The 14,943-nt window shown below is 44.8% G+C and overlaps 2 protein-coding genes across 8 annotated transcripts in view; one reads left to right on the top strand and one right to left on the bottom strand.

Moving 5' to 3' along the window:
* Positions 1-2,684: 2,684 nt before the first annotated feature.
* On the bottom strand, positions 2,685-12,985 carry Oxsm (3-oxoacyl-ACP synthase, mitochondrial). Of its 6 annotated transcripts, XM_076544472.1 has the most exons (5): positions 12,889-12,985; positions 12,555-12,589; positions 5,455-5,734; positions 3,858-4,865; positions 2,685-3,125 (listed from the first exon to the last, which is right to left on the bottom strand). In XM_076544472.1, the coding sequence occupies exons 4-5, from the start codon at positions 4,832-4,834 to the stop codon at positions 2,723-2,725; spliced, it is 1,380 nt and encodes a 459-aa protein (XP_076400587.1). In that variant the 5' UTR covers positions 4,835-4,865; positions 5,455-5,734; positions 12,555-12,589; positions 12,889-12,985; the 3' UTR covers positions 2,685-2,722. The 6 variants fall into 6 exon arrangements, with proteins under 6 accessions (XP_076400587.1, XP_006975165.1, XP_006975166.1 ...); XM_006975103.3 differs by having other exon boundaries at positions 5,133-5,734; positions 12,555-12,941; XM_006975104.4 differs by having other exon boundaries at positions 5,429-5,734; positions 12,555-12,941.
* Positions 12,930-14,943, top strand: part of Ngly1 (N-glycanase 1) — a 58,454-nt gene continuing 56,440 nt past the window's right edge. Inside the window, exon 1 of one of the 2 annotated variants that reach the window (XM_076544468.1) lies at positions 12,930-13,250. In XM_076544468.1, the coding sequence (XP_076400583.1) occupies positions 12,945-13,250 (306 nt within the window). In that variant the 5' untranslated portion in view covers positions 12,930-12,944. The remainder of the gene's footprint in view (positions 13,251-14,943) is intronic. The other variant, XM_006975105.4, reaches the window with a different exon arrangement.

The raw sequence follows: 14,943 nt of genomic DNA, 5'->3' as shown, positions 1-14,943 counted from the left end.
CTTTCTTTCTTTCTTTCTTTCTTTCTTTCTTCCTTCCTTCCTTCCTTCCTTCCTTCCTTCCTTCCTTCCTTCCTTCCCTTCCTTCCTTCCTTCCTTCCTTCCTTCCTTCCTTCCTTCCTTCCTTCCTTCCTTCCTTCCTTCCTTCCTTTCTTTCTTTCTTTCTTTCTTTCTTTCTTTCTTTCTTTCTTTCTTTCTTAATTGGCCAAGCAGATAAAGGTGCTTGTAATATACGCCCGAAGACCTGAGTTCCATCCCTGGAACTCATATAACAGTGGGAGGAGAAAACCAACTCCAGAGTTGTCCTCGGACCACCATTTTGGCACATGCACCCAAAGACATGCCCCCAACCAACACACATACAGATTTTAAGAACCAAGGACAAGGGGCTGGAGAGATGGCTCAGCAGTTAAGAGACTTGTTGCTCCCACTCTTGGGCATATACCCAAGGAATGCTGATTCATACCATAAAGATACATGCTCAGCTATGTTCATAGCAGCACTATTTGTAATAGCCAGAACCTGGAAACAACCTAGATGCCCATCAACGGAAGAATGGATGAAAAAAATGTGGTACATATACACAATGGAGTACTGCTCAGCAGAGAAAAACAATGAAAGCATGAAATTTGCAGGCAAATGGATGGAACTAGAAAAAATCATCCTGAGTGAGGTAACCCAAACCCAGAAAGACAGTCATGGTATGTACTCACTCATAGGTGGATTCTAGATATAAAATAAAGAACAATCAGACCACAACCCATAGAACCATAGAGGCTATATATATAGCATGGAGGTCCCTAGGACGACTGTGGCTTATAATAAATTTCAGTTTTACTCAATTATTGAAAAAAAATAGCCAAATGAATGGAAACACATGAACTATGAACCAAAGGCTGAGGGGCCCCCAGCTGGATCAGGCCCTCTGAATAGGTGAGACAGTTGATTGACTTGATCAGTTTGGGAGGCAACTAGGCAGTGGGACCAAGTCCTGTGCTCATTGCATGAGTTGGCTGTTTGAAACCTGGAGCTTATGCAGGGACACTTGGCTCAGTCTGGGAGGAAGGGACTGGACCTGCCTGGACTGAGTCTACCAGGTTGATCGCAGTCCTCGGGGGAGGACTTGTCCTGGAGGAGGTGGGAATGGGGGGTAGGCCGGGGGTAAGGGAAGGGGGTGGGAGGGGGGAGAATAGGGGAACCCATGGCTGATATGTAGAACTAAATGGTATTGTAAAATTATATATATATATAATATATATATATATAATATATATATATATATATATATTATATATATATATATATAGAGAGAGAGAGAGAGAGAGAGAGACTTGTTGCTCTGGCAGAGGACCCAGGTTTGGTTCTAAGTACCCACGTGATGATTCACAACCATCTATAACTGAAGTTCCAGGCCATCTGATGCCTTGTTCTGGCCTCCCTGTGCCCCAGACTCACACATGAGGTACATACATATATGTGCAGGGAAAACATTCATATGTGTTATTTAAAAATCTTTAAAAAAAATAAAACAAGAACAAAAAGTTTTTGTGCAGGGAAAACATTCATATGTGTTATTTAAAAATCTTTAAAAAAATAAAACAAGAACAAAAAGTTTTAAGTAAAATGTGGGAATGTTACTCATTTCTGCAGAAAGACATACAACCTTTTTTCCTCTTTTTTACTATGTCTCATTGTGAGCTACTGAGAAAGTAGAGTCCAAGAGAAGGCAGTTTGTTTGGGGATGGCTCATGGGACAGGGATAAAAGCCGGGAAAGCTGAACAGGGGCAGAGAGGCCGTTAAGGTGTCCCTGGGTGGGGAATGCTGTGAGTGCCTGAACGAAGCTCCCTATCACTGCGGACCTGAGGGTCTGCATGGAAATGGAGCACTTACTCTGAAGTAAAAGCCCCACCCACAAATGCTTCCCTGGCTTATTGTCACCTCCAGGAAACTTGCTCCTCTGGCTTTAAAGAAATTCCCAACCCAGGAAGTAGAGGGCCCACTGGTTCTTAGAATAGGAAGCTGCCAGAATACTGCCACAGGCACAAAGAGGTAGACTGAGGGAACGGGGCCTAATTTACCAAGAGTCTCTTTGCAAAGGATCTTTTTGTCCATTCTTCACAGCACAAATACATTCAGAAGAAGAAGTGTCAAACAGTTTCACTTCCTCCTGAGAAGTGAACACTTGAGAGTTCGGGGAAATTCCATTAACGACACCTAGATAGGTGAATAGGTCATCAGTGGTCACAGCTGTCCTCAAAGGATGCTGACTGGTGACACACACTCCCACTTGTATCGTCTTTTCCTACATGCAGAACAAAAACGGTGCCCCGGAGTTACAACATGCAACAACACAGCCTTGCTTGGAGGAGCTACTCTCTAAATAAATGTCTGAAGAGGACAGGAGGAGAAAAAAGAGCACCAAAAGCTATTGGATTCAGAGCATTAGGGAAATACAAATTAATAATTCTTGGGTGCAGGTTATTTTAGCCCCCAGAAAACATAAGGACATGTCCAAAGACAAATCTGGTTGTTACTAGTTGCCCCTGAAATCTTACAGGAGACACCAAGATGCTGTAAAATACCCATAGAGCTCTGGGCAGCCCCTTCCCTAGCAAGAACTACTCTACTACAAACACCAGTTGTGTTAAAGACATCTGGGTATTGATATTAAACATATGTATGCACATTATTATTTATACATTTATGAGAGTTAAAAGCCAATGTTCACATGCCAGCAAGACAAAGTGTTGCATTAGTACCACCAAACCCAAAGGAATTGGTGAGTCCAATACGTCGACCCTCAGTTTTCCATTCCTGCGCCTCCAGTGGAACATAATTGAGATCAAATTCTGGCTCTGTACAATCCAGGTTTAAAGTCGGTGGTAGTTTTTGATGGTAACAAGCCAGTGCGGTAAAAGCTGCCTCAACCGCCCCTGCAGCCCCCAACAGATGCCCGGTGGCTGCTTTTGTGGAAGATATGGCAAGGGCACCAGCGTGATCTCCAAAGAGCCTCTTAATGGCCCTGTTTTCTGCAGCATCACCCAGTGGTGTGGAGGTGGCATGTGCGTTGACATAGGATATCTGTTCAGGCAACACACCTGCATTTTTCACAGCAGCAGCCATGCATCTGGTAAGAAAAGAAAATGATCAAATAAGTTTAAAATTAACAGACTGTTCACCTGAGCAGCTTGTGTGAAAGAAATAAAGGTTTCCAACTATACTGGGTGAACTCCATCCTGAGTGTTATGGCAGAGACCCTGTGATCCACAAAGCCAAAAACAGCTAGTATTTCTCCCTTTACAGGAAATCCCGCTAACTCCTGGCAGATTTAAGTAGATAAAGTATAATACGGTCGAAGCTGAGAAAGTAACATATTATCTAGGACTTTTTTCAAAGTATGGTCTTTAGACTGGAGCTGGTTAGAAATGTACTCTTGAGTGTCAACCTAGATCCACAGTTAGAATCAGTACATCAGCAAGACCCCTGGGTGACCAGGCTGAGAAATGCTGCTTTGAAAGGAACAGAACCCAACCAGACACATCTAGCAGGTCTTGTCTTTATTCTCTAGGTCTGATAAGGGTTCAAAGGGAAACTGAGGAAGAGAGCTGTCATAATTACGAAGCAGAAAGGGGGACATAGGGAGTCAGCAAAGACACAGCTCTATTGGCTTTGACTAAAGTCCATTCAATTTTTGTTTAAAGATATTTAAGTGTTTTCAAGCAAAGAATTAAAAAAAAAGTTTGGTCTAAGATAGAAAAATATATACCATACACCAAGACCAAATAACTTTTTTTTGAATTTGAAGTTCCAATAGTTTCTTACAGGAAAAAATATTTTGAAGAGAACAACCAGTCTTTACCTGAAGGCACCTTCTCCTTCAGAATCAGGGGCAGTTATGTGACCAGCATCACCCGAGAGTCCATAGCCCAGAACTTCCGCATATATCCGGGCTCCTCTCTGAACAGCATGTTCATGTTCTTCTAACACCAGCACAGCAGCACCCTCGCCCATGACAAAACCATCTCTCTCTGGATGAAATGGTCGGCAGGCCAGCTTAGGATCTGGGTTTGTGCTCAGAGCGCGGGCTCTGGAAAACCCAGCAAGAGATAATGGACTAATGCAAGAATCTGTGCCCCCAGCCACCATCACATCTGCATCCCCATGGGCTATAAATCTAAAGGAGTCTCCCACAGCATGTGCTCCTGTTGTGCAGGCTGTGGACACTGAGTGATTGGGGCCCTTGAGTTTATATCGAATGCTGACCTGGCCTGCAGCCATATTGATCAGAATCTTAGGGACAAAGAATGGGCTGACTCTATTGTAACCTTTGGTCTGAAACATCAAAGCAGTTTCAGAAACAACTTCAAGAGGAACCATGCCCATGCCAATGGCAACGCCAGTAGCCACCCGATCTGCTTCTAACTTCGGATGCCAGCCGGAGTCTTTCAGTGCCAACTCTGCTGCCCCGATGGCCATGATGGTGGGAGATGACATGGACTTGGTGTCTGATTTGGACACAAAGTTTTGTTCATTGAACTGACCTTCATCAGCACCTCTTGGCACATAAGCAGCTACACTGCAAGGAATACTCTTGTACTCATCACCAACTACAGAAACAACTCCACTTTCTCCTCGGAGAAGCCGACCCCAAACTAGTTGAGTCCCAACACCTAGTGGTGTCACTAGTCCGATGCCTGTGATGACAACTCTCCTGAGAGACACGGCTGCTGGTGTAGTTCCAGAAAACTTGCGTTTGCTTATTAACCAGCAGCATGACGCTGGATATGGACGAGAGCTTGTGCCTTTTAGAAATTTTAGTAAGCAGTTTGACAACATGGTTGGAATTCAGAAGATCAAAAACACATTCCTGGAACAGACCACAAGAGACAGCAAGTGTCGTTTAAACAACGGAAGGGTCTAACAAATACCCTAGGTGTGCTTGCAGTCATGTGCTAAAGGCCGCAGCAAAATGCCACCCTCGCTTGGACTCAACTTTCGTTTTTAAGCTGTGAGAGACCTCAGACAGCCAACTGATAGCTAACTTACTAGTTTTCAAAAAATTGGACAAGGAAAGCCTCGAGGCCATCCCACCCTGATCCGACTGCAGGGGGCATCCACCCTTCTTTAGGCTCACCGAGGATTACTGTGCAGTGTGGACTGAGTCTATGTGACATTTCTACGGTCAATGCACAGAAGGCCGGCCGTCTCGGGCCTATTCCGTGGAGCGTCCTTCACCTACTTCCCTGTAGGGCAGCGAACCTTTCCGGAGGCCCCGCCACAGCCCCGCGCAGCCTTGGCAGGCAGGCCGGGTGTGACTTCCCCAGGTCAGCATTAGGAGCTCTCGGGGTTCCACGATCACGCCACGCCCTCCACCCCAAACCTGAAACCCGGGGGCACTGCGCCGCCGCCAGGGCGGACGGCAGCCACTACCTGAAAAAAGCTTGGCGGGCGCCCACCTGATGCGCATGCGCGCACACGCCCACAGCAGCAACGTTTCCGCCTGGAGACCGGCGCCCGGTGTCAGAGATCAGATGAGCAGGGCGGGACTTCCGCCGGGTTCCCGGCTCTGAGTTCTCCGCTCTGCCTACTGAGACTGTCTTGTTTAGCGATCCTCACCTTGGGACGCAGGGATAATGCACAGATATTTCGGTGTTGCCAGAGAAAGGATACAATCATTTCCTCGGGAAATTCCGGGGAGGACCAAAAGCTGTAGCCTCAGTCAGGCCTCCATGGTATCTGTGGGGAAAGTATTGAATAGAACTCTTCAGAATACCACACGCCATGAAACCGAAGTCATTTGGAGGCCATCCAAAAGCCACGCAGCCACTGAAAACAATGTGAATACTGGTGAATATTTCGTAATGTGCAAAGACGTTGAGAGTGTTTGTTAGGAGGTGTTAGTTGCAGAACAGAATGTAGCGCTTTCAAATTTAAAGGTCTGCAAAGGAATCAGGCACGGTACACGCCTGCAATTTCAGCACTTGGGAGGTAGAGAGGGGATCAGGAACTCAGTCCTCAGCTGTGCACCAAATTCAAAGCCAGCCTGGGCTACTTACCTGAAGACCCTGCCTTTAAAAAGCAAAACCTGAAGTCTGTAGTGATGTGAAGTGTTTGTGGTATCTCCTCTCCATTTTTTTCCCTTACCCTTATTTGTCATAGTAAACAAATAATGTAAATAAATGATGCTTCTTTAAAATTCAACTTTTAATTGCTGACTTATGGCAGGAAGTGAATGGAATATGCCCAATATCTAAGCAGAAGCAAGAATAAAAAAACACGTTTATTTCTGAGCTTAAGAAACGTTTAACTTACTTTTTCAAAGCTGATTGTGAATCTGTAATAGGAAAGTATGAAACACAGTAATGCGGTGTTTATTAACCATTTGTTCAAATCTGTCCCAGGTGTGAGCTTTGTTTTCCTTCTTCAGATAAAGGATGGATTATGCCATCTGCACCTGAATCTTTTAGTCATGCTTATGTTTCCCTATGATAACCTCTTGTGGCCATTGTTGCCAAGTATACTATTTCTTCTTTTTCAACTGCAGAAAAGATTTTGGATCAAGCTTACCTTTTTCCTTGTTAGTCCTGGATATGCTTTGTTTGGAAGTCTACTTTGTCTATAATGATTAGGGAAGCCAAGTTTGTCCTTGATCCCAGGGCTTTCCACTTGCTTAGTAGGAGCTCTCTGTGGTGAAAATGTTACTCCCTCCTGTACCTTTAGCAATTTGTATATATACTGTCCCAGATGCAGGCAGCCTCAGGTCTCAGAAGGTGCAGGGGTATACAAACTGTGGAAGGTTATCTGAAAAGGGGACTCTGTCTATGCAGCCATGGAGAAGTCATGTCATCATCCATACTGCAATGAAACTTCCTGGTGGTACAGATGTTTGGGGGTCTCCCACACTCCTGTAAGCAACTGCTCACCCAGGCTCTGTAAGTAAGCCGAATAAACCTATAGGTACTCCAAGTTGGACTTTAGGATTCTTGCTTTGATTTATTGTTCCCGCCCTGTAAATATTTGTTTACCTCTTCCCAGGGAAAGAATTCTCAAGCAATGTACACACACATAATTGTGATGTAACAAGATTATAATTTCTATTTCTGTTTCTCTCTGATCATTTTACTTCCGTCTGGAAAGGGGTAAAAATTTTACAAAATCCTAATAGCTGTAGGTGAGTTAGTACCATAATTCTTGTTAAAATATCGTGGTGTATTGAACACAAATCTTCAAATTGGTTCTGCTTATCATAGCTTCCTCTTAAAATTTCTCTCATTCAAAGCTTTATTTCCAAATACAGTTCCCAATTAAATAACCTTTCTATCCAACAAGTTGAACTTCTCACCGTAATATCATTGTGACACTAAGACAATGAAGTCAGTGCTACTACTGCCTAAAGTCAGGGAATGCTTCAAAGCAGTGGGCCTCGATTCCAATCTGTGAAACGAAAAGGACGGCTAGTCAACTGGGTGGAAACAGGATTCACTAGGAACAAAACAACAGGTCCAGATGGCCAGTGTCAAATTTGAGAAGTTAGGCTCAGTACAGCTTTATGACCTGAATTCCATTTACAGAACACTTTTGTTTTGTTTGGTTTGGTTTGGGTTTTTTGTTTGTTTGTTTGTTTGTTTGTTTGTTTGTTTGTTTTTGTTTTTGGAGATAGGCTTCCCACTGTGTAGCCCTGGCTATCCTGGAACTCAACTCTGTAGACCAGGCTAGCCTTGAACTCACAGAGACCCACCTGCCTCCCAAGTGCTGGGATTAAAGGCATGTTGTTAAAGGTTAGTTGTTAAACCACATGGCTCAGTTGTTAAAGGTTAGTCTCACAACCATTTCCAGAACTCTTATAGTGGAAGGAAAGAGCCAACTCCCAAAAGTTGTCCTTTGATCTCCAAATGCCATGGCAAGGGCATGTATATGTATGTACTTCACACACACACACACACACACAAACAAATATTTAAAATTAATTTTCAATTTAATATTAAGAATGTTAAAATATTTAAAATAAAAACTTGAGGGGCTGGAGAAATGACTCAGAAGCAAAGGGCTTATAGTTCCAGAGGGTTGATGTCTATCACTGTGGGGACAGCATGGCAGCAGGCCGCAAGCGTGATGGCTGGAGCAGGAAGCTCAAAGCTCACATCTTTACATGAGCATGAAGCCAAGAAAACAAACAGAAAGCAGGACAAGGATATAGATCATTTCAAAGCCCAACCCCAGTGAGTACTCTTCCAGGAAGACTGCACCACCCAAATGTCCCTAAGCTGTGCCACTGACAGGAAACCCTGAGTTCAAATACAGGAGCCTGGGGGCAACATTTTCCATTCAGTCCACCACAACTCACTCCCTGGTCTTCATAGGCTCCTGGCCATAAAATGCTAAATGCATTTAGTACAACTTCAAAAGCCCCTGTAGTCTTTCACAGTCTTAACACTGTTAAGTCTAAAAGCCTAAAGTTTCTACTGAGATGCAAAGCATCTCAGAATGTAGCCCTCTGTAAAAATCAAAAGGCAAATCACATATTTCCAACACATGACACAGAATATACATTACCATTCCAAAAGGCAGGGAATGGGACATAGTAAGAAAATACTGGCCAAAGCATGAACAGTTTTCAGCAGGACAAACACCAAATCCTGCGGCTCTGTGTCTTCTGTCAGGGGCTTAGATAGCTCCACCCCTCCAGCTTTCCAGCCTGTAGCATACATCTCTCTCTTGAGCTGGTCCTACTCCCTTTACGCAGCTCTCCTTGGCAGATTTCTCATGGTGTTGACATCTCCAACATCTTTCGGTCTCCACTGCAACCAAGCTTCTCTTTCACAGCTCCACATACTCATCTCTCACAGCCTCTTACTCTCTCGGGCCTTCATGCAGGGACTCCCTGCCACATGCTACCTGGCCTCAGAGGCTCTCTGAAGCCACAGCGGGAGAATGTATGACTCCCTCACTCATCTTCATGTCCAAAGCCAGCACCATGGGACAATAGAGCCAAGTGGGGCTACAAGCGTGGGATGGGGCCCTTGAATCATATGAGCAGCAGTGCTTTTCATTCAGTTGCTTTCTGGGATCAGAAAATGCCTTAGGTCGTGTTTTAACACTGGAAGCTTGGCTAGGTGGGGTCTTGTACAGAGTACCCTTTTCCTTTGTTCCAGTGCAGGGAAAGCTTCTCCTAAACCATGCTAATGTTCCTCTTTCCAGCACATGCCTAGGCTGCAACATTAAGCTTCCTAGAGTTCCTTTTCTCTACAAACTGTACATTTTTATCTTGTTTTCTAGCCCAAATCTCCAAAATTCTTCCACAATACTCCTCTAAAAAACCAATATAGTCAAGTTCATCACAGCAATATCTTTCTCTCAGTACTAAGTTCTATTGTGTTAAGTCTAAAACCCAGGACAAAGGGCTGAGGTGCCTATTTAACATATCACAGCTGAGCTGGCCACCAGGTTCTCCCAGAATCCCTCAGTCCCTACCTGTTACAGGGTTTGGCTTACACACTCTGACCTCGACTCTGAACTCTCCAGACCAGGGGTTGGGCTGCCCTTCCTCTAGAGGCTCTTCCCTATATAATTCAACGTTTTGGTTACCTGCACCTCTTTGTACTTTTGGGTCTCCTGGCTGCTGCACCGGGTTCCCCTCTCTCCCATTTCCCCTTCCTCTCTTCCCATATGGCCTAGCTCAGGGTCATGTACACTCTGGACTCTCCCAGAGGTTCCTGCCTCTGGCTGTACTCTCTCTCATATCTACAATAAACTTCTCCTCCATTATACCTAGAAGTCATGTCCTTTCTTTCCTTTTATTTCTTTTTTTCATTCATATTGGCACTAAGCTTTTCCACTGCTGTGATAAAATGCCACCACCAAGAAAACAGTTTATTTTGGCTTATGGTTCCAGGGGTTAAAAATTGTAGTGGCAGGACAGTATGGCAGCAGGCATGGCAGCCAGTGCAGGAAGCTGAGAGCTCACCTCCTTTACCATAGGCACAGCAGAGAGAGTGAACAGGAAGTAGGGCAAGGATATACAACCTCAAAACTTTTCCCAACAAGGCTGCACCACCTAAACCTTCCCAAACATCAGCACCAACATGGGGACCACATGTTCGGATATGGGGAGCATTTCTCACTTGACCCACTACACCCTGACATGCTGACCATGGCTACATAGTACTTGCCCTTTCTGTGCATTTCTAACCAATGGTTTTGTGGAGCTATCTGGGTAGAAATTAATAACGTTAGTTTTTGTCTTCATTTAGATTAAGGTCTTTTATACCATTTATCTCAAATTGTTTTGCATACAACAGACACTGAATATTGCTGACTCATCACTGGCTATAGTAACACAATAATGAACTGAATCACCACACTGATTCCTGAAGGGCTCCTCTCTTCATTGATGGTCTTTACTGAGGTCAACAGTTTCTTTTCATGACCAAAGTGATCCTGGGGAAAAATCTGTGGGTTATTTCTTTATTTCATTTAAGAATTGTGCCACTATTTAAGAAAGCTGAGATCCTAGAAAAAATGTTTTTAGTGATTTCTGGCAACAACAACAAATCAAATGAATATGAAATTCAAGGCTAATTTAACATTACATTATAGTTTGTTTGAAGCTGCTGCAGACATAAATAAAGGTAACTAATATCTTGACTAGAATGAAAATGTCTTCAACATGACAAGTGAACTAAGCAGGTAGACGAGGACAAGGTTCTTGTTAAAGTAAATATCTCTAATAATTCACAAATGGCAGAATTAAAAGAAATTTACCCAGAATTCATCCTCGTTTTTTTTTTTTGTTTGTTTGTTTTTTTTTAAATAAAGCCAAAATACTCACTATCAGACCTTTTGCAATTGACCTTAGGACCTAAGCAATGGGCAATCCAGAAGCGACTGAATCCCATATCCTTCTGCCTATACCTATTTCTTTTTGGGGGGTAGGGGAGCTTTAGAGACAGGGTTTCTCTGTATCCCTGACTGTCCGGGAAATCGCTCTGAAGACCAGGCTGGCCTCGAACTCAGAGATGCACCTGCCTCTGCCTCCTGAGTGCTGGGATTAAAGGTGTGTGCCACCGCCACCACCTGGCCTGACTGTACTTTTTACACACTCGATTACAAGTATCAGTCAACACTCTCGGGGAACATAGCACTCTTGCAGTTGGGCCACAAACCTGATTATTACTTTGTTTTGAGCCAGGAAAAAAATCACCAGTGGTTACCTACTGAAAATTTTAAACAGCTAATAACATACTCTTTGTTGAACATAATATTCTCCTTTAAGAATGTATTCTTTTCTACCTCCTACTCCCTCTTCAAGTCTTTTGTTATTGTTGTTGTTGTTGTTGGTGGTGGTGGTGGTGGTGGTGGTGTGTACACTGGGTATGTTAACAGGGTCTGGTGTAGCCCAGGATGGTCTCAAGTTCACAATGAAATGAAGGCTAAGCTTGAACTTTTCATTCTTCTGCCTCTACCTCCCAAGTTCTGGGATTTGCCAACATGCCCAACTGAACACACATTTTTGAAGTTGGTCTACAAACCTAATTGCTAAAAATTTAGGTATATTTAACAGATGAGTATTCAGAAGTTCTAGAAGAATTCTTAGAAGAAATTACTCTGAAATACTAGAAGATTTCAAAATTAAAAAGCAACAGATAATAAGTGTCAAGAAAAGAAATTAAATGAGTAAATATCTTGAAAACACAAGGCCAAGAAATACTTGCTGGCCAAGCCTTGTGGTTCATGCATGTAATTCCAGCTATTCAAGGAGAATGGAGTATGGAAAGCTCCATGTCTGACTGGGCTATGAATCGAGGTCAAGTCCCATCTTAGTGACATCTCAACATTAAAAAGTAATGATAAAGCCGGGTGGTGATGGTGGCACACACTTTTAATCCCAGCACTTGGGAGGCAGAGGCAGGTAGATCTCTGAGTTCAACAGAAGCCTGGTCTACAGAGTGAGTTCCAGAGGGAAAAAATTAAATTAAATTAAGGGCTGAGTGTGTAGTTCAGTGCTGGAGCCACTGCCTAGCATGTGAGAAAGCCCCTAGGGTTCAATTCCAGTGACAAGGACCAAACACATTTGTTGAAGTTTGGAATTTCTACAAAAAAGAAAAAGTTCTTAATAAAGTATTCTATCAAGGGTATGGTGACTGGCTGGACTAAAGAAGTTAGGGATTCACTTTCTTTTCTTTTTTAAAATGTGCATTGATGTTTTGTCACGGGTGCTGGGTCCTCTGGAACTGGAGTTACAGACAGCTGTGAGCTGCTTTGTGGGTGCTGGGAATTGAACCCGGGACCTCTGGAAGAGCAGTCAGTGTTTTAACCACTGAGCCATCTCTCTGGCCCTGAATTCATTTTCTAAGATTAGATAAGGACACTGGTAGATGATATACATGTATAAGTCAAAAGATGCAATGTGTGTATAAACTTTGTCCTCTTCTTTGTTCATTTTATTCTATTACTGTATATGTGTTTTATGTGGGTTACCATATGATAAACTGAGTCCCCAACTCTTTAATAGGGTGCAATATGCTGTTGAAAAATGCTCCTTACAATAGAATCGTACCTTGTGAGCCAGGACTTGACGTGATGTTTACCAATCTAATTCGGAAAAGAATACACAAATCGGAAACCCAGGTGAGTTCAGAGCCGTGCTTTTTTGCTCCTGAAGCCAGAGGCCTGTAATCCCAGGCTGAGGCGGGACTGCTGCGAATTCAAGAGTTTGAGGCCAGCCTAGGCCAGAGACCAAATCCCGCCCCCCTCCCCCCTACAAAAAAAAGACAAAACAAAAGCTTGTTCTTCCTTCTAGAGTCTCTTCTTCCACAAACAACATTTATCTATCGTGAAGGGAAGGCTATAAAAATATCTGTGGGCCCCTGCCCCGCACAACCAGTACCCACGTCCCTCTCCGGCAGCGGCTGGCTCCCCTGTGCCAACGCTCAGATCCGCCTCTCCGATGCCTAGCCCCGCCCACAACGCCCCTGTCCTCCGAGGCGCCCCGCCCCTCGGCGCTGAGGCCCCGCCCCGCCCCGCCCCGCCCCCTGGCCTCAGGCCTCTGCGGCGGCCTAGGCGCTCGGCGCCTGCTCAGTGCGGGCCGCGGCGCGCGAGGTGGCAGAGGCCGCGGCTCAGCCATGGCGTCGGCCGCCCTGGGCAGCTCGTCGAGCTCGGCGTCCCCGGCCGTGGCCGAACTCTGCCAGAACACCCCGGAGACCTTTCTGGAGGCCTCCAAGCTGCTGCTCACCTACGCCGACAACATCCTGAGGTGCAGCCGGGGCCCTCGAGCCTGAGAGCCGCAGACGGGCGGGGCCGCCGGCGCTCGGGCCTGAGGCGGGGCGGGCAGGGCGACGAGGGCTGCCGAGGTGGTCACTGCCGCTGACAGCCCTGGTGTCCCATCTCACTGCAGGATCCCGGCCCTGTGACCCAGCCCGAGTGCGGGTTAAATGTTTACGCCGTGTCTGGTGGTTGAAACATTTGTGGTTTAAAGTTACGAACTTCCTATTAATGTCTGGGTTTTACTTCAACCTGACTCCTAAAGAGTTGTGAAGGAAAGCGTGCTGGAGAAGTCACTTTCGTTCAGAGGGCAGCACTGTCCACAGCTGCTCCTCACAGGGTCGTGGTTGGAAGTTGGAGGCAGCCCCCTGCTGCAGCTCTTTGGGTCAAAGGGAGCTTGTCTGGGGAAGGCGTGCAGGAGGGGGCATGCAGGGAGGTTAAGGAGGTTAAGGTGCTGGCTGACGTCATGCCCCCGGGCGCTGGCTCTTATAAGTACACTGACATGAAGTCTGTAGGAAGTCTCAGCCTCACCCCTGTGCATGGCATGGAGCCCAGTTTTAGCGAATGAGTTGGAAACGGTTTGTTTGAGACGGGGTGCAGTCCTGTATAGCCCAGGCTGGCGTGAAACTTGCTCTGTAGCCCAGAACTCATGCCAGTCCTCCTGTCTCGACCTTCCGAGTGCTGAGATTACAGGTGTGTGCCACCCTAACAATAATTGTCCATTTAGGTATCATTCGTGATTTGAAAGTAAACGTATGTGGTTATATGCCATGGTATACAGCATCAGCATCGAGCCTGCTCACAGCTACATAATTGTGACCTGCGTGCCCATCACCCTCCTTTGTGACACCTCAGCTTAACTTTTTCTAACCTGAGATCTAACAGCACCTCACAGTACAAGATGCCCACGGACTCTGAAAGAACGCGTAGACTTGAATCTTGAGAGCCTACAGCTGAAATTTCCTCCTGAATTCTCAAGCCCCGCCCCCCCCCAACCCCATCCCCTTACAGAATAGAGGGACGGATTTGAAAAGATGATTCTGCCTTGAGTACACTGAAACCAAAGGTGCTAAGATCAGGGTACTTGAAGGACAGCTTTGCATGCAGACAATGATTGGGATCATAACGATCATTGTGAATGTTTACCAAACTTCTGAAAGAAACTGGTTCATTTTACAGTCTTTACTGGGACTTGTATTTTTGATCTTGAGTTTTTGTCTAAAAAGGCAGAAGTTTGTAACTAAAAGATTCAGACTGATGTGAAAAATTGCTCATTTAGTTTGTTTTCAGTAATAGTGTCCTTGTGTTCTTAGAATTCAAGGTCTGGCTTGGTTGGGGTGGTGTCCTTTTCTCCATGTTCAAATTCAGTGACTTCCTAACTCTTAAGGAAAAGCCCCAGATGTCTTCCTGGGCCCTCGCCACACATTATAATTGTACTTCTCTAATTTGAGCAGAGAAAATCAGGTTTCTGTTTCCATTGCTAATTTTTTTAAATCCACTAGCAGCAGAGTGAAAGCACTTTAAAAGACATATTGTCCCACCATTTCTTCTGACCTCAGAGTCTCAGAACAGTTTATGGAATGGAATTGCAAATAAAAATTTCATTAGGATATTTTTAAACTGATGCTTGTTGCTGTAATCTCCAGTGAAATAATGCTTTTAAATTTCTGCTTGAATGATGTTTC

The sequence above is a fragment of the Peromyscus maniculatus genome, chromosome 9, assembly GCF_049852395.1.
Source record: "Peromyscus maniculatus bairdii isolate BWxNUB_F1_BW_parent chromosome 9, HU_Pman_BW_mat_3.1, whole genome shotgun sequence".
Taxonomy (NCBI): domain Eukaryota; kingdom Metazoa; phylum Chordata; class Mammalia; order Rodentia; family Cricetidae; genus Peromyscus; species Peromyscus maniculatus.
The sequence above is the reverse complement of the archived record's forward strand: the minus strand, read 5'-3'. Positions and strand labels throughout refer to the sequence as shown.